The sequence below is a fragment of the Rana temporaria genome, chromosome 1 (genome assembly GCF_905171775.1).
Source record: "Rana temporaria chromosome 1, aRanTem1.1, whole genome shotgun sequence".
Lineage (NCBI taxonomy): Eukaryota > Metazoa > Chordata > Amphibia > Anura > Ranidae > Rana > Rana temporaria.
In genome coordinates this window covers 362,249,930-362,267,778 of record NC_053489.1, presented here as the reverse complement: position 1 = coordinate 362,267,778, position 17,849 = coordinate 362,249,930, and the positions used below count along the sequence as shown (strand labels likewise).

At 46.6% G+C, this 17,849-nt stretch overlaps 1 protein-coding gene across 2 annotated transcripts in view; it reads right to left on the bottom strand.

The window, feature by feature from the left end:
- Positions 1 to 14,923: 14,923 nt before the first annotated feature.
- CDC34 (cell division cycle 34, ubiqiutin conjugating enzyme) overlaps positions 14,924 to 17,849 on the bottom strand; it is a 41,364-nt gene continuing 38,438 nt past the window's right edge. For both annotated transcript variants that reach the window (XM_040322053.1, XM_040322045.1), the window contains one exon: positions 14,924 to 15,216. In XM_040322053.1, the coding sequence (XP_040177987.1) occupies positions 15,006 to 15,216 (211 nt within the window). In that variant the 3' untranslated portion in view covers positions 14,924 to 15,005. The remainder of the gene's footprint in view (positions 15,217 to 17,849) is intronic.

The following is a 17,849-nucleotide window of genomic DNA, read 5'->3' as shown; positions in this document are numbered from 1 at the left end:
AAATGTTCGAATTTTTTTTTGTCGTTTTTCAGAAGACATAAAACAACATTTTCCCCACACACGGTCATTTTAAATGACGTTTCATCACAAAAACGACCGTGTGTACACGGCATTAGTGTTACTTATCTGCAGTAGTTTCCCACCCTGCCCGACAGAGCTGTGAGCTGTAAAAATCTAAAGACTGGATGGACATAAATACACACCCTTGGCATGTAAAATAGCTCCCACATACATCTTTAAAGGATCCTGCCACACTTTTGCCCCCTACCCCTATTAGAGCAGCCCTCAAATATACGCAGTGCATAACTTTTCTCCAGTGATCTGCAGTCCGATCCATTGACACCACAGATCCTTTTTGTTTTCCTCTTGCCATATACCAATGACAGGATGCCACCCTCTGTAGCATTCTTCTACACGCTGTGTGTCCAGGGAGGGGTTAATTTTTTGCCCAAGTTGAGCTTGAGCTTTATTCCCTTAATTTAGGAGTTCGCCTGTTCAGCCTAAAGGCCTCATTCATGTGAGCTAATTGTGCCCTAGTGTAGGTTCCTCAAGCTAGTTAATTGCAGATACTTGTAGACAGGATCCAAGGTGCTCATCCTGTACAAATAAATGAAAGGTGGACAGGAGGCGAGGCTCCCACTGCTATAAGCATCTATATGCATGTATTCTCACATCCAGTGGTTATCTGGAGTTAAGGAAGTATGTCTGCCCTTGGACGCAGATAGATTACCTCTGTACCTAACCACAGGAAACTGTTGGATACAGGCTTATAGATGCTAACAGAAGCAGATCGTTATGGCTCCTGACAGCCTTTTATTCAGTTGCACAGGCTGAGCAGCCACCGTTGATAAGAGCTCCTGGGATTCTGTCAGCAAGTATCCATGGTATACCTCCCTCAGGAGGCCACTTTTTGCCCATGTGAACGAGTCCTAAGAAAAACACTGTCATAATAACTTAAAGTATCTGCTCACCGAAAATAATCTATTGTTTTCTGCTACACATTTTTTTTTTGTCTACATATCAACGTCATATTCCATAGTGCATTACAGAGAACACAACTATTTATACAAGCTTCTGTCTCGGAAGGAACCTAATAGCTTATGCTCCTACTACAGCCATTGTAACTTAATGATTTGTGTACAGATGATCCCTAGAGGTCTGCAGATGTATTTTGTAGTGGTTTATTACAACATGACATTGCAAAAACAGGTGCAGGAAAGGTCAGCTCTAGTTGAAAAGTCACCTTGAGTATATGTGTCTAGTCATCAGCTGTTGGTGTCAAATATTCCTAGGAACGTCTTACTAAATGACAAATGACGAAAACTCCGAAGGCAAGGCAGCAAAGACCTCACAAGAATGAAATATTGAGAAACTGACCCTATAATTTAGCATGCATTGCGTTAATAACAGCTTGATCAAAATCACAGGGAAAATTACTGGATGTGGGTGTGATGTTGACATTAACTGCTAAGGAAAAGTTGAACTGCTGAGTTCCCACAGATTTGCTCTAGATCAGCGAGATCTAGATCAATATTTTCCTGCCAGCTAGCCCTATTGACAGATAACTAAACAACCTGTACTTATTGAAAACACAGGTCAGTCACATTCTTGTAATGGTTTGTTTAGTAATTTTATCACTAGAAATGTGTGCAAGCTTGAAGATAATGTAATAATACTTGAGTGCTGCACCCTTTTAGTACTCACAAATTTGAGTTACAAAGGGAATGGCCTCTATAAATAAAACTCTTGTTCAGTGAGGTTACAGTTTAGCAACCCGAATTATATCCATTCTGGAGTCCTCACACTAATCCAGGGTTGCCAACTGCTAGTCAATTTACAGACAGCTTGTAAAAATCTGTGATTTTTTTTTACAATCAGGGGCTGATAATTTCATGCTGTGTTGACTTTTTTAGTGTAAATCAAGCAAATGACTTTGTTATAGGTATTATCAGTGTTTCCATATCATGTTTATACTGTTCAAATATTCACGGTGTGTTCGTTTTCAATAGGAATTCTGGGCCAGATTCACCAAAGAGATACGACGGCGTTTCTCCTGATACACCGTCGTATCTCTGTTTCTATCTATGCGACTGATTCATAGAATCAGTTACGCATAGATATCCATAAGATCCGACAGGTGTAATTGTTTTACACTGTCGGATCTTAGGATGCAGTACCGCGGCCGCCGCTGGGGGGAGTTCGCGTCGTAAACCAGCGTCGGGTATGCAAATTAGGAGTTACGGCGATCCACAACGGATTTTCGCATTCGCTACGTCGCCGCTAGTCTAGTTTCCCGTCGCAAAGTTAGTCATTATTTGACCTGCCCTAACTTTACACAGCAATCGTATTGCTGTATAAAGTATGGCCGTCGTTCGCGCGTCGAAATTAAAAATTTAACGTCGTTTGCGTAACACGTCCGGGAATACGGAAGTATGCTACGCGTGTCGCCGTTCGAGAAAAAGAAGACGTCACGGCGCGCAAAGCATGACGGGAATTGCGCAACTGAGCATGCGCAGTAGGTCCGGCGTGGGAGCGCGCCTAATTTAAATGGCACACGCCCATTTGAATTGGCCCGCCTTGCGCCGGAGGCCGCCGACGTAGTTTTCATCGCAAGTGCTTGGTGAATCAGGCACTTGCGATAAAAACTTGCGGCGGTGTAACGTATCTACGATACGTTATGCCGTCGCTCACCTACGTGAATCTGGCCCTCTGTAATTTCTCAGGTTGCCATTAAAAAATGTGCTCCACCAGTATATTTTCCATGTTTTGTCAGTAAAAAATGCTGCGGGAGGTTGGCTACCCTGCCCTAATCTCTTGTGGCTAAAAAATTGTTTTGGACAGAACAAACTTAAAACAAAATCTTCTTTGTGTGGACAGCATTAAAGTGTATATTACACCAACATTTCATATTCCTGATTTGTGTCTATGTTACCATGTACTAGTTGTAAAAATTATCCTGTTGTGTTTGCATTGCTTCCTTTCTGTGCAATACCTGGTTATCTTGCCAGTTCTCCTGCTTTCCTATTTCACACTGACCATGCTGGGTATGAAAGCACATCCATCCCAGTGTGGTCAGTTTTCTTATTTACATTCTGCTTGGGAGCACAGTCTGCCTGTACGCTAGTGGTCAGACTTATGCTGACATGCACAAATCTTCACTGGCTTGTAAGTGAGGGCAGTGGTGTTTCGCTAGGGGGGTGTGGCCTGTACCTGGGTGACACCAGGCTCAGACTGTCACCGGCGCCGCGGCTCCCTCCTTCCCTTCCGGGATCTTCTCAGCTGCACACAATGTGTGGGGAAAGTGGGGAAGGAGGGAGTGACTCGTGAGGCAGAGACAGAAGTGCCCAGGGTTCGGTTGTACCACATGCCGCAATCTTATCTCTCTCCCTGCTGGCTGCACCCACCTCCTCGGCTTTGACGTTTCAAGTGCTTTGCATTGTTTTGGGTTGAAAATTACTTGTGCTAGAAGTAGGAGGGGGCCAGATCTGAAGTTTAACCCCCCAGTACAATTCCTCTCCTCTCCCAAATCACCTCCTACCACATCCTGGCTCCATCCATCCCCCTAATCAAATCCTGGCTCCATCCATCCCCTCTGATCCCATCCTGGCTCCATCCATCCCCCCTGATCCCATCCTGGCTCCATCCATCCCCCCGATCCCATTCCAGCTCCATCAATCCCCCATCCCATTCTGGCTCAATCCATTGTGGCAGGTTAAGGGAGGAAATCCACACCGTTGCACTAGCCTTCTTAGTGCCGGGGGGTGACACTATGTTTTACCACACCAGATGACACCAACCCTATTGACGCCACTGAGGACTATAGACCCCTTCCCCGGATGATGTGCATGGAGTGGCGAAACCTATAGGGCAGGGCCTGGCTCGCTTGCTGGCGAACTTATGGATATGCTGTACTTGCTTATAAGCCAGTTTTTCTGCTGTCTCACATGAGTATATTACTTGCAATAAACCCTATGTTCTTTTACATATGGTTTTGAGCGAAGCTAGTGGACAGCTACAGAATCTACTTACAGTATCAAGGCTGTGTGACAGTCAGGCACTAGAGAACCCCAGTGGTGTCACTGGGGGGGCCCACACCCGGATGACCCCACCTGAGGGTGACACCAGGCTCAGACTCGTACTGGCGCTGTGGCTCCCTCCTTCCCTTCCGGGATCTTCTCAGCTGCACACGATGTGCGGGGAGGAGGGAGGGACTCATGAAGCAGAGACAGAGGTGCCCGGGGTCCGACCGTACCACACGCCACAATCTTATCTCTCTCCCTGCTGGCTGCACTCGCCTCCTCCTTGGCTCTGACGTTTCAAGTACACAGGGCGGGAGGAAGAGCCGTGGAGGAAGAAGGACACAGCGCTGCAGCACCGAGGTATGTAATAACACGAATATTGCAGAGGGGGACATGAAGATTGTGGGGCATTTGCATGTAACATCTATGCCAGGAGTAATTTTGGGGAGGGAGGCTTGAGGATATGTACTGGGGGTGCTAGAAGGAGGGGGGTAGATCTTAAGTGTAACCCCCCAGCACAATTTATCTTCTCCCCTCCCAAAGCACCCCCTAGCACATATCCTCTAACCTTCCCCAAATCAAAGATCCCATCCCAGCTCCATCCATACCCCCGATCCCATCTCGGCTCTGTCCACCGCCCCTCCCATCCTGACTACATCCAACATGCCGATCCTATGCTGGCTCCATCCAACACCCGATCCCATTTTGGCTCAATCCACCACCCATCGATCCCATCCCGGCTCCATCCAACACCCCGATCCCATCCCGGCTCCATCCAGCACCCCGATCCCATCCCGGTTCAATCCACCCCCCATCCAGTCCTGGCTCCATCCACCAACCCCTTCCCATTCTGGCTTCATCCACCACCCATTTCCATCCCGACTCCATCCATCCAACGATCCCATCCCGTCTCCTTCCATCCCCCGATCCCATTCCGGCCCCATCACATCCCAGCTCCATCCATTGTGGCATCTCAAGGGGGAGAGCCACACTGATGCACTAGCCTTATAACCTAGAGATCATTTCCATCGAGTAAGGAGGTTTTATTACTGGGGGGGAGACGACACCTTGTAGTGGACACTTGTGCTTTGTCTTGTTTTCAAGCACTTCACCGGATTTTGTGCATTTCTTGTCATGGATCTGCAACTTTTTTTTATTTGTTTGATATCACTTGAAGCATTATTTGGGTCACGTATTATTTAAAGGAATAGTGCACCTATTTTTCTTGTTTTAACATGTCCTCTTGCTTAACTTTGAAAAGGTAATTACCCTCCCCCCTCTGATTTTGGAGAGCGAAAGTATAGAAGGGTAAAAGAAGGTGTCAATGTGCATGTTTTCTTTTCTATGACTAAGACCCCTTTGGCCTGAAACACGTTAGAACTTTCTGATTGCTGGCCTGTACACCTCGTTATAGAAGACAATAAAGATTGATGATTTCTGCTCAGTCAGAGTTGCTGACTCTTCCATATACCTGTTTACATTTAAAAATCATATGTTGAGCTTTGAGCAAGTTTTGTTGAAACTATTAACTATTTCCAGTTTGTAAATGTTGAACACAGATCTTAAAGTATTTGTTTCCCCGGCATTTCACATTCCTGATATGGGTCTGCTGTACCATATACTTGTATGAAAAAAGATCCTCTTCTGTTCGTTTTGCTTCCTTTGTGTGAAATCCCTGGTGTTCCTGACAGTCCCTCTGCTTTCCAATTTAAAACTGACCACACAAGGCAGGAGAGTACAGCGTGGTCAAATTTGTCCTCCCCCACCCTGCACAGCCTTTCACTGGGAAGATCAGTGTACTTGGGTTATATATTGTTTTTTTTATCCATTAAAGTATATTTTTTTCCCAAAAAATAGCTTTGGAAAATTTCCACTTAAAGTGAATGTAAACCCTCACATATACCTAGTGAACAGCCTCAGATGATAGACAGAGATTAAATAAATCTCCCTATATAAGTTTTACACAGTGCCTTGAAAAAGGATTCATACCCCTTGAAATTTTTCCACAATTTGTCATGTTACAAACAAAAACGTAAATGTATTTCATGTAATAGACCGGGCATCACTAAATGGCGGACTGCGGGCAAAATGGGGATCGCCTCCCTTTCCTATGCGGCCCGCCGTTTAGCAGCCCTTTCTTTTCCCTGCTGTCTCTGTAATACTCATACAGAGCCGACAGGGGGAGGCGGGACAGTTCTTGATGGAGAGCGGAGCTGCTGGAGGTAAACAAGCAGGTGATTGGTTGCTAAAACCAATCCTTGCAGCCAATCACCATCTTGCAATACCCGCCTTCCACCTGAGACATGCCGTGGCTCCCTATGATCTTCGGTCGGTGCAAGGTAGGTGAGGCGACAAAGTTACAGGGAGTGAGGACACTAGTCTGAAAAGGAGGAAAGTGTGTGCTGCTGACTCGCCGAGGACATTAAAGTGAAAGTGGACTTGTTGAGGGCTGTGATGTGGTGGGCTGAGCGTACTGTGATGTATGGGGGAGATGTGCACATTACAGTGGGGGAGAGAAGTGGATATATATCAGTGGGGTAGAGATGTGGAGATATTACAGTGGTGTAGAGATGTGGATTATTACAGTGGTGGAGAGATGTGGAGATTTTACAGTGGGGGAGAGATGTGAAGATATTTTACAGTGGGGGAGAGATGTGAAGATATTTTACAGTGGGGGAGAGATGTGAAGATATTTTACAGTGGGGGAGAGATGTGAAGATATTTTACAGTGGGGGAGAGATGTGAAGATATTTTACAGTGGGGGAGAGATGGAGATATTACAGCGGGGGAGGTGTGGATATTACAGTGGGGGAGATGGGGGGCATTACAGTGGGGGAGATCGGGGCATTACAGTGGGGGGGCTGTGGACATTAAATTGGGGGGCTGAGGACTGTGATTTGGGGGAGCTGAGAAATGTAATATGGGGGCAATGAGGACAGTAATGTGAAGGGGGCTGAGGATAGTAAAGTGGGGGAATAATGTAAATAGGGTCAAAGGACAGTACTGGTGGGGGGTTGGTGTCAAGGAAGTGTGAGAACATTACTGTGAAGGGGGGTATTATAAAAGGAGGACCCGATGACACTCATCAAGAGGTAGAGGATGTGCACTGGGGACTGAGGATGCTGATGTAAGAATGGGTTCAGATCTGTACATGTACATTTTAATGGGCTGCACTACCCGCAAGAAACACGGAGAAAGATGTGTTTAATGTCTTTTCCAAAACAGTGTGGCAGCAACATGCAGTTTGGCACATGCAAAAAGGCGCCACAGGTAACGGCATGATGTTTGGACCTCTGCAGGAAGAACATTTTGCTGACCGCACCTCAGTGAATTTTAATTGATTACCCCTGTAATAGACCAACACAAAGTGGCACATAACTGTGAAGTGGAAGGAAAATTATAAATGGTCTTCAACATATTTTACAAATAAATATGTGAAAAGTGTGGCGTGCATTTGTATTCAGCCCCCCTTGGTCAATACTTTGTAGAACCACCTTTCACTGCAATTACAGCTTCAAGTCTTTTTGGGTACATCTCTACTAGCTTTGCACATCTAGAGAGTGACATTTTTGCTAATTCTTTGCAAAATAGCTAAAGCTCTATCAAATTGGATGGAGAGCATCTGCGAACAGCAATTTTCTAATTTTGCCACATATTCTCAATTGGATTTAGGTCTGGACTTTGACTGGTCCATTCTAACACATGAACATGATTTGATCTAAACCATTCCATTGTAGCTCTGACTATATGTTAAGGGTCTTTGTCCTGCTGGAAGGTAAACCTCCACCCTAGGCTCAAGTCTTTTGCAGACTCTAATGCCATGTACACACAATCAGAATTTCCGATGGCATAAAAACTGATGGATCCTCTCGGTCTGCACCCTGCGAAGTAAGCGAGGGAGACGTTTTAGTGGGGGGAGGCATATCGTAGCCGATACTGTCCCCACCAACGTTTCCGTCGCGTTTGCCCAGGGTTCCTTAGACCGGGCCACAAAACTCAACACCTTTTGATTGAGTGGAGAAGCCAGGAGATCCACGTCTGGCGTGCCCCATCTTTGGCAAATGAGTTGAAACACATCCGGGTGTAGCGACCACTCTCCCTGGTCCAGCATCTGGCGACTTAGGTAGTCCGCTTGCCAGTTTTCTACGCCTGGAATGTATATGGCCGACATAGCCAGCGCGCTCCGTTCTGCCCACCGCAGGATGTGAGCGACCTCCGCGGCTACAGCCGAGCTTCTTGTCCCCCCCTTAATGGTTGATATACGCCACCGACCGTGGCATTGTCCCACTGGATCCTGACTGGACGCCCCTGCCGTCTCTGAAACCAAGTGGAGAGGCAATGCCTGTTCGCCTGAAGCTCCAGCACATTGACTCGTCCTGCATCCAGTGACCCTGTGCCGACTGGACACCCCACACTCCCCCCCCCAGCCGGTCAGGCTGGTGTCCGTCGTGATCACTGTCCAGTGAAAGTAGAGGAACAACTTTCCGGACTGAAGGGGCGGAAATCTCTGCCACCAGACCAGGGAAGTCCTGACTAGGTGGCTCACCCAGATCTGACAATCCAGGGACAACGGGGATTTGTCCCATTTGGACAGGATCTCCTTCTGTAGGACGCGAGTGGGGAATTGAGCATACGGTACTGCCTCGAAGGAGGCTACCATGAGACCCAGGACTCGCATTCATAAAACGCAGCAAGGACCATTTTTGGGATGCCAGCAGCTTCCCCGCCGCCTGAAGAGTTTGCAATTTTTCCACAGGGAGAAAAACCAAGCCCAGGTATTCCAGGCGCCGAGTCGGCACCAACACCGACTTTTGGAAGTTCAAAACCCAACCAAAGTCTTGAAGGGTCTGAGTGGTGATCGCCACATCCTCAAATTCTGATCCTAGTTCAGGTAACCCACGATATCGATTTCTCGCTGTCTCAGCAGGGCCAGAATCGGGGCGAGCACCTTGGTGAAAACCCTTGGTGCTGATGCCAGGCCAAAAGGGAGAGCCACAAATTGGTAGTGATCATCCCCGACCGCAAAATACAGAAACCTCTGATGTCTGACAAATATGGGGACATGCAAGTAAGCGTCCTTGATGTCAAAGGACGTCAGAAAATCCCCTGAATGGAGTGCCGCGACTACAGAGCGCACTGATTCCATCCTGAACCTTTGGACTTTCACAAAGCAGTGGATGGCCTTGAGATCCAGGATCGGTCGGACCCCCTCCTTCTTTGGGACCACCAACAGGTTTAAATCAAACCCCTGAAATTTTTCCTGCAATGGCACGGGTACAATCACCCCGCACGCCAGTAGATCCTGCACAGCCCCAAACATGGCACCCCGACAAATCGGAGGAAGCTGAAGGTTGGAGGGAAAGAATCTGTTCGGTGGGCAAGAGAGAAATTCTATCTTGTTCCCTGAGGATACAACCTCGCAAACCCACCGGTCGGAAAGCCGTGAAGTCCACCAAGACCACCCCCCACCCAAATGTCGGGCGGGGGCAGACCTTCATGTGGTCGCAGGTTTGTGCACAGGCTTGCGAAACCTGAGGCATATTTGTCCCTCAGCCGGCGCCTTATCGGCCTGGGAGTGTTTACCTGCAGCTCCAGGCAGACGGAAAAAAAACACTTATGAGCGGAGAAGGAGGGCCCATGCCTATGACGTGGCTCCTTACCCTTTTTGGATTGCAGGAGCAGAATACTCTTACCTTCTGTAGCATCCTTGATGTCATGCAGCGAGGCTCAAAAAAAAGCCTCTCACCCTTAAAGGGTAAATCAAGCAAGGCCTTCTTAGAGCCTTGATCCTTGGACCAACATTTTAGCCATATCAGGCGATGCAGTACGACTGTAGAGACCGAGGCCCTGGATAGCAAGGGAATCGTATCCAGGGCCAACTTGCAAACAAACGTGAGGCACTGCACCAACTGGTCGGCCAGTTCCACACAGGTCGGGGGAGCCTGTTGTCCCTTCAACTCGTGGTGCAGCATTTTTGCCCATTCAGTGAGAGTCTGAGACACCAAGGCCCCCTGGGCGCACTGCTGACCCCACCACCATGAACAGGGAGCGAGCCACTGCCTCAGCCCTCCTGTCCGCAGGGTCCTTGAAAGTAGGAGCCCCCTCCGCTGGAAGCGTAGTCACCTTGTTTAACCTGGACACGGGAGTGTCCACTATCGGAGAAGAAGTCCATTTCTTCAGAAAACTTTCCTCAAAAGGGTAACGGAACACTATACATTTGTGGACCAAAAAGGCCCTTTGTGGCCGTTCCTATTCATTGTATAGACGTTTATCAAGATAAGGTACACAAGGAAACGCCTTCCCAGTGCGGGACGGCTTACGGAACCCGAAGGGGACCGACATCTCTGTAGAGTATCCCTCACCGCGGTGATAAGTGCCCCAACCAGCACCCTATCATGCGCTGACTCGGACATGGAGTCACCCTCACTGTCCGATTGGTCATTGTTCGCATCCTCCGATACATCAGTCCCAGGGTCGGGGGCAGTAACTGGGCCAGAGTCTGCGTCAGAGTTATCCCCGGAAGATGGTGGGGGGGGGGGGCGCTTTTTACCCCCCCTACGCCCGCACACCACTTCCACCCTGTCAACAAAAGCCTCCAGGACTGCCGACATAGCATCCACAGAAACAGCAGGGGCACCAGTTGCTAACACAGGTATGTCTGGGGAAGAAGCATCAGCTTCCGACGCCATGTTGACCCACGCGCCTGACCCCTTAGGGATGCAAGACAAGGCACACTGCCCACCCTCCTAGCTGCTACAGGTGCCAGGGGGTCCCCCTCAGAGGACTCACCACCCAAGCAGGTGTTGTACCGCTGCAGTCCGCACTGCCCCGTCTGAGGTGCTTTCACCGAACAACCACACGTGTCACTTTTCTTCCTGAGATGTGGCTAAGGCTGTTCATGCCGTTCACATGCCCATACCACCGCTAGAGTCCAAAAAAACCCACAAGAAAATGGCCCTGTAGAAAAGCGAGCGTGCTACAAGAAAATGTCCGCCAGTGAAAAACAGCAATAGAGCGACGGACACCGCCAAAATAGCGGCCGGACACAAAGCGTGTGGGGTACAAGAAAATGTCCGCCAAGCGAAAAAATAGCTTAGAGAGGCGGACACCGCCAAAATGGCGGTCGAACACATGCACTGCAGGCAAACATAGTAAACAGGCAGCGAACACCCCGGGGCACCCGAACGGAGGCCCCCCCACATGACACCCGGGATAGCACCCCAAGGAGAGCGGACCTCCAGTGCAGCTTCCCCGCAAGAGCCTGGAGCCCCATCCCACAGCAAGCCCAGCTCACAGAGCCTAGGGAGGAGGGAAGGGAGGGAGAGAAGAAGGAAGGGTGAAAAAAAAAGACCCCATTCGACCCCCCTGGGAATGTCCAGCCGCTCCACCCTGCCGAGGCAGGGGGAAGTGCTACTTACCAATCCTGCGTGGATAGCTGAAACCATCCCAGAGAGATCCACCACCCTAGTAATACGGGGGTAGCTGTCGGCCCGGCACACTGTGACACAGACAGTAATAGCCCGGTCATATGTGGGCCCGGAGACCCCTGGAGCAAACGGGGCCTGTCGTGGCTGACCCAGCACGTAGCTAAAGGCCTGCAAACGCTCGACGGCCAAAACCGAGGTGACTACAAGGATCTAGGACATCCAACCTGTCGCCCAGTCGGCAGTTGAAAGTAGATCTCAGGATCCAAGTAGAAAAAAAATCACCCGAACCATGGGTCCCCAGGTCCTTCTCCTATGCTAGGCAGAAAAAAACTGAGTTGCTACATGCAGGGAGAGGGGTTGTACCCAGAGGGACCGCCTCCTGGGTGGTACTGTACAGTTTTAAAGTTGTATTAACACATTAACATGTTTTTGCCTAGTCCTCTCCTGATAGAAGGCCAATAACCTATTGTCAAGAATATGCTGCTGTGTCCGTCTACGAACACAAGAGAAATTTAATTTTGGTCTCATCTGACCAGAGCACCTTCTTCCACTAGTTTGCAGTGTCCCCCACATGGCTTCTCGCAAACTGCAAATGGCTTTCTTCTTGACACTCTTCCATAAAGGCCAGATTTGTGGAGTGCACGACTAATAGTTGTCCTGTGGACAGATTCTCCCACTTGAGCTGTGGGTCTCTTCAGCTCCTCCAGAGTTACCATGGGCCTCTTTGGCTGCTTCTCCGATTTATGCTCTCCTTACTTGGCCTGTAAGTTTAGGTGGACGGCCATGTCTTTGTAGGTTTGCAGTTGCGCCATGCTCTTTCCATTTTCAGATGATGGATTGAACAGTGCTCTGTGAGATGTTCAAAGCTTGGGATATTTTTTTATAACTTAACCCTGCTGTAAACTTCTCCATAACTTTATCCCTGACCTGTCTGGTGTGTTTTTAACCACTGCTAGTGGCCGAAAAAGGGTTAAAACACCCGCAAAGTGGCGCCACAGCGGCGTTTTGCGGGTGGTTTAGCCACGCTGCCCATTCATTTCAATGGGCAGGAGCGGTGTACACACCGCTCCAAAGATGCTGCTTGCAGGAGTTTTTTTTAACGTCCTGCCAGCGCATCACCTCGGTGTGAAAGAGACTGCAGGGGGGCCGTTTTTCAGGTAGCTATTTTTAGCCCAAAAGCGCCTGAAAAACTCCCCAGTGTGAAAAGGGTCCAATACAAGCTAAAGCTTGTGTGAAACAGGCCTTAGTTCCTCTGTATTATTCCGGCAGTCTTTCATTAAGGATGCTATACTACAGTATATTTGTCTGACATCTAGACAGGTACTAAAGCAGATCAATACAAATTACACTTCTTTCATTAAAAACTCAAAATCTGATTTACCTGGAAACTCTGTAGTATCCCTTTAACCAGGCATACTCATAGTACAATTCATCTGTTTGTTCAGATAAACTCCATTTTCATGCTCAAGGATATTGAATTCTATTCTTCAACAGCACGTGTTTAGCAAAGGCATTCCTTAATAGTAGCTGTGATTCGCAGCTCACATGCTGGGGAACATATAGCATGTGACAGGAATTACACGTGTCAACAAGGAGCCGTTATTCTATAGACCAACATAAAACCGCAAAATCTAACTAGTTCAAAAGTCTTCTGACACAAATGAGTTAATCATATGCACACACTTCTGCAGATATTTTTTGTTCTAGTTAAGAATTCTAAAAAAATAAAATTGTAGGCATTGCCTAATACATGTACAGATAACTCCACGCGTAGAATTTTAATACTCTATATTGGATATTTTTTTTGTGAGCTGCAGTAGTTATATTGATTGCTGTGAAGAGGTGGTGTGAACCTTAACCTAGTTCTTACCATTCCATCCTTTTACAAATCGGTAGTTCTCTAGCATATGGATAAAAATGCTGATTCATGCAACCCAGACTGTCTTACCTGACCAGATTGATGGCATTCATAAGAAGCACAAACATGTGCAGCTTCATCTATACGAATTCTGACAAAAAACAAAAGTGCATGTAGTGATTGTTTCAATGTTTATAAAGGAATACTGTAATTATTTGACTTGTATAGGACAATTTATATTAAAAGTTACCATTAACAAAAGCACTTCCTCTTGCTTGATCTTTAGAAAGAAAATGCACACTGTATCAGATATACTTTTTTTTTTTCTTTATTAAATTTTTAAGATAAAAGCAGAAAAAAATAAAAAAAAAAACACCACAAACCATAGTAAATCCAAACCCACTTAGAAACAGCTGTAAACTAACCTACCCCAACCAAAAAGTAAAACAGTGGGCCAGATTCACATAGAGCTGCCTGTCGGATCTTAGGCATATCTATGCGTAACTGATTCTATGAATCAGTCGCATAGATACGACCGGCACAACTCAGAGATACGACGGTGTATCAGGAGATACACCGTCGTATCTCTGAGTTGTGCCGGTCGTATCTATGCGACTGATTCATAGAATCAGTTACGCATAGATATGCCTAAGATCCGACAGGTGTAACTGTGTTACACCGTCGGATCTTAGGCTGCAATTCCAGGCCGGCTGCTAGGTGGCGATTCCCTATCTTTTACGTGACGATTATGCTAATGAGCAGTTACGCCGATTCCGAAACGAACGACCGCCACTTTTTTTTTACGTCGTTTGCGTTCGGCTTTTTCCGGCGTATAGTTACCCCTGGGTCTATGAGGCGCAGCCAATGTTAAGTATGGCCGTCGTTCCCGCGTCGAATTTTGAAATTTTACGTCGCTTGCGTAAGTCGATTCACAAAAGCGCTGGACGCAAGTTACGCTCACGCCGAAACCAATGACGTCCTAGCGACGTCATTGGGAGCAATGCACGCTGGGAAAATTCACGGACGGCGCATGCGCAGTTAAATCGGCGCGGGGACGCGCCTGATTTAAATACTACACTCCCCCTAGCCGCGGAATTTGAATTCCGCCGGGGGATTTACGATACGCCGCCGCAAGTTTTGAGGTAAGTGCTCTGTGAATTAACCACCTGCCTCAAAAACTTCGGTGGCGGATCTTAAATCACATAGGTTAGCGGATCTAAAGATCCGCTAACCTATGTGAATCTGGCCCACTATGTGTGTCTCAGAATAGTAAAATCATCACAACCAACCGTCAAAATAAAATGAGCAATTCAGTGTAAGCAACTCCTACACCCTCCCTCGTAGCCCAATTTCAGCCCTGCACTGCAGCCTGAAACAGCCCTGGTAAGGGTGAGTTAAGCAGCAGGACTTGCAAAGCGCTCTGGTGCACTCAAGTGGCAGAAGCTAGTACTGCAAGTATAAAGACACTTCTAAAGCTCAAGTAGCATTCCTGGCACTTCAAATAAAAAAAACTCATAACTCCCTCTTTTCTCTAGCACTGCACGCATTAGGTGACTGTTAGCTAACAAAGTCACTGCCTCAAGTTCTTGCAGCACGGCCATAGAAATAAAGACTGAAAATTTTCCAGCATCAGCTTTATTAACAGGGAGAGTGGGTAAAAGGTAGGCACCAGCAGGAAGAACTTGCTGGAAGCAGTAAGGGTCAGGATTCTTCATTGCCAGAGTCATCCTGGACTTCATAGCAGCTGTCACCCTCATCCTCCATGTCATCATCTTCATAGTAATCATCATATAAAAGATCAGATCCCTCATCTGGAGCTGGAACTTTTGTTTTTATACAATATTCAGCCAGTGTTATTGGGACCTTGACTCCATCCACCTCTGCATCTGCTTTTGTATTAAGAACCTGTTTTCTGGACGTAAACAAGAAAGATGGGTAAATTCTTCTGTTTTTATTGCTGAAGGCAACCTATATTGAGAAAAAATGCAAAGGTTGACATTGTTGACACCCTACTAACAATGTTGTATGACTGGTTCTCCCTGTGATCAACAGTCATTGACCCAGCAGAAATATGTATATCAGGAGTTTTAACCTCAGTGACTTCATGTGCTGCATACTTATTCTGGGTCAGTGACAAGACAATATAGCATTTTCAGAATAAGGCAACCTTTGTATGTCTCTAAAATGGTATCCAAAGTGTATTCTGCTTGAAGGACAAATGCAAGTGAAAGCTTTCAGGGAGATGCATCGCCAAGACCCATAGCATTATGGAATTCTCCATTAATATAGACAACACCTATGTTTATGAGGTTTCTTATACTTCTCAACCTCATTCACCTTCCTGAATGCTTGTTTAGAAACACAACTACTTCAAGGTTAGGTTTGTTACTGAATAGAACAATTGGCTTTCTGCATTTTGTGGACAGGTTTTCTGCATTGGTGGACACAGGGCAGCCTGCATTGGTGGACACAGGGCAGCCTGCATTGGTGGACACAGGGCAGCCTGCATTGGTGGACACAGGGCAGCCTGCATTGGTGGACACAGGGCAGCCTGCATTGGTGGACACAGGGCACTCTGCATTGGTGGGCACGGATACCGTTGTTAATATTTTTATAACTTAATTCTGCATAAAACATTTAAGTGTCATTTCATGAGATAATTTGAGGGCGTGTTAGGGGCGAAATTAGAGGCGAGGCGGGCTGGGTGGGGCAACTGGTGGCAAGTAACCCTTAAGGCCTGGCTAGTAGCTCAGGACTTGAAATTTTGAGCCCTGCATTTTTAATGGCGATGCATTAAAACGCAAACACGGCATGAAAACGTGGCAAAAGAACGTTTTTAAACGTCGGTTACCATATGTCAATTTAGAGAGGTTTTAAAACGTCCCATGTACATTAGGAATAACTCGGCATAACACCATATTTTATATTTTACCAAACAATTGTATTGTATTGCGTTTTTGTGCATTAAAATTCAATAAACTATATTTTTTCCCCCAAAAAAAAGTGACGTCTGATTTTTACATGCATGTGAGAAGTGTCAGAATAGGCTTGGGAGGCAAGTGGTTAAAGATATGGTTCCTGTAAGATAATAACTTTAGAAAAGCACTCCTTTTTTTCCCCCCAAACGTTTTTTTTACAGAAACTCACTGAACAATAACAATTAGGCCTCGTACACACGACCAGACATGTCCGATGAAACCGGTCAGCGGACCGTTTTCTTTGAACATGTCTGCTGGGAGATTTTGGTCTGATGTGTGTACACACCATCAGGCCAAATTCCCCGCGGACGAAAAACGCAGTGACGTGGCGGCGACGATGACGCGGCGACATGCGCGAACCAGGAAGTTCAATGCTTCCACACATGCGTCGAATCACTTCGACGCATGCGCGGGATTTCGGCCCAGCGGACATGTCCGATGAGTCGTACTAACCATCGGACATGTCCGACGGACAGGCTTCCAGCGGACAAGTTTCTTAGCATGCTAAGAAACTTTTGTCCGCTGGAAACCTGTCCGCTAGGCCCGAAAACTGTCGGACATGTTCGGTCGTGTGTACAAGGCCTCAGAAGTAGGAAACGGCTCTGACCGTATTATCAAAAATACATTTGATTAAAAAATGTACTAGAATATCACAAATTATAACAGAAAATTTAATACAATAGAAACACATTCTATATTTGAATATAAACCACAATAGACAAAAAAAAAAACTGAGAAACATTGCCCCAGAAAACCACACACACACAAGCACTAACTTGATTTATAGAGCTTTGTTAGAATGTTTCAATGCTGAACACCAATCCCTAAAGTAGTATCCTTCAGTGTGTACTCTGTGTACATTTTCACAGAATGTATCCAAGTCATCTTTTTAAACTTAAGCTAGGTTCACACTGCCGCAATGACATTTTGTTCCTACTTTGTCTAATAATGTAGTGCAATTAACATAGTACATAGTGGTTAACATAGTTAGTCAGGTTGAAAAAAGACACAAGTCCATCCAGTTCAACCACAAAAAACAAAATAAAAAAACACAGTAAAATCCTATACACCCAACTTCATACCCACAGTTGATCCAGAGGAAGGCAAAAAACCCCAGCGGAGCATGATCCAATTTGCTACAGCAGGGGAAAAAATTCCTTCCTGATCCCCCGAGAGGCAATCGGATTTACCCTGGATCAACTTTACCTACAAATCTTAGTACTCAGTTATATTCTGTACATTTAGGAAAGAATCCAGACCTTTCTTAAAGCAATCTACTGATCTGGCCAGAACCACCTCTGGAGGGAGTCTGTTCCACATTTTCACAGCTCTTACTGTGAAAAAACCTTTCCGTATTTGGAGGTGAAATCTCTTTTCCTCTAGACGTAAAGAGTGCCCCCTTGTCCTCAGTGATGACCGTAAAGTGAATAACTCAACACCAAGTTCACTGTATGGACCTCTTATATATTTGTACATGTTGATCATATCCCCCCTTATTCTCCTCTTCTCAAGAGTGAATAAATCTAGTTCCTCTAATCTTTCCTCATAGCTGAGCTCCTCCATGCCT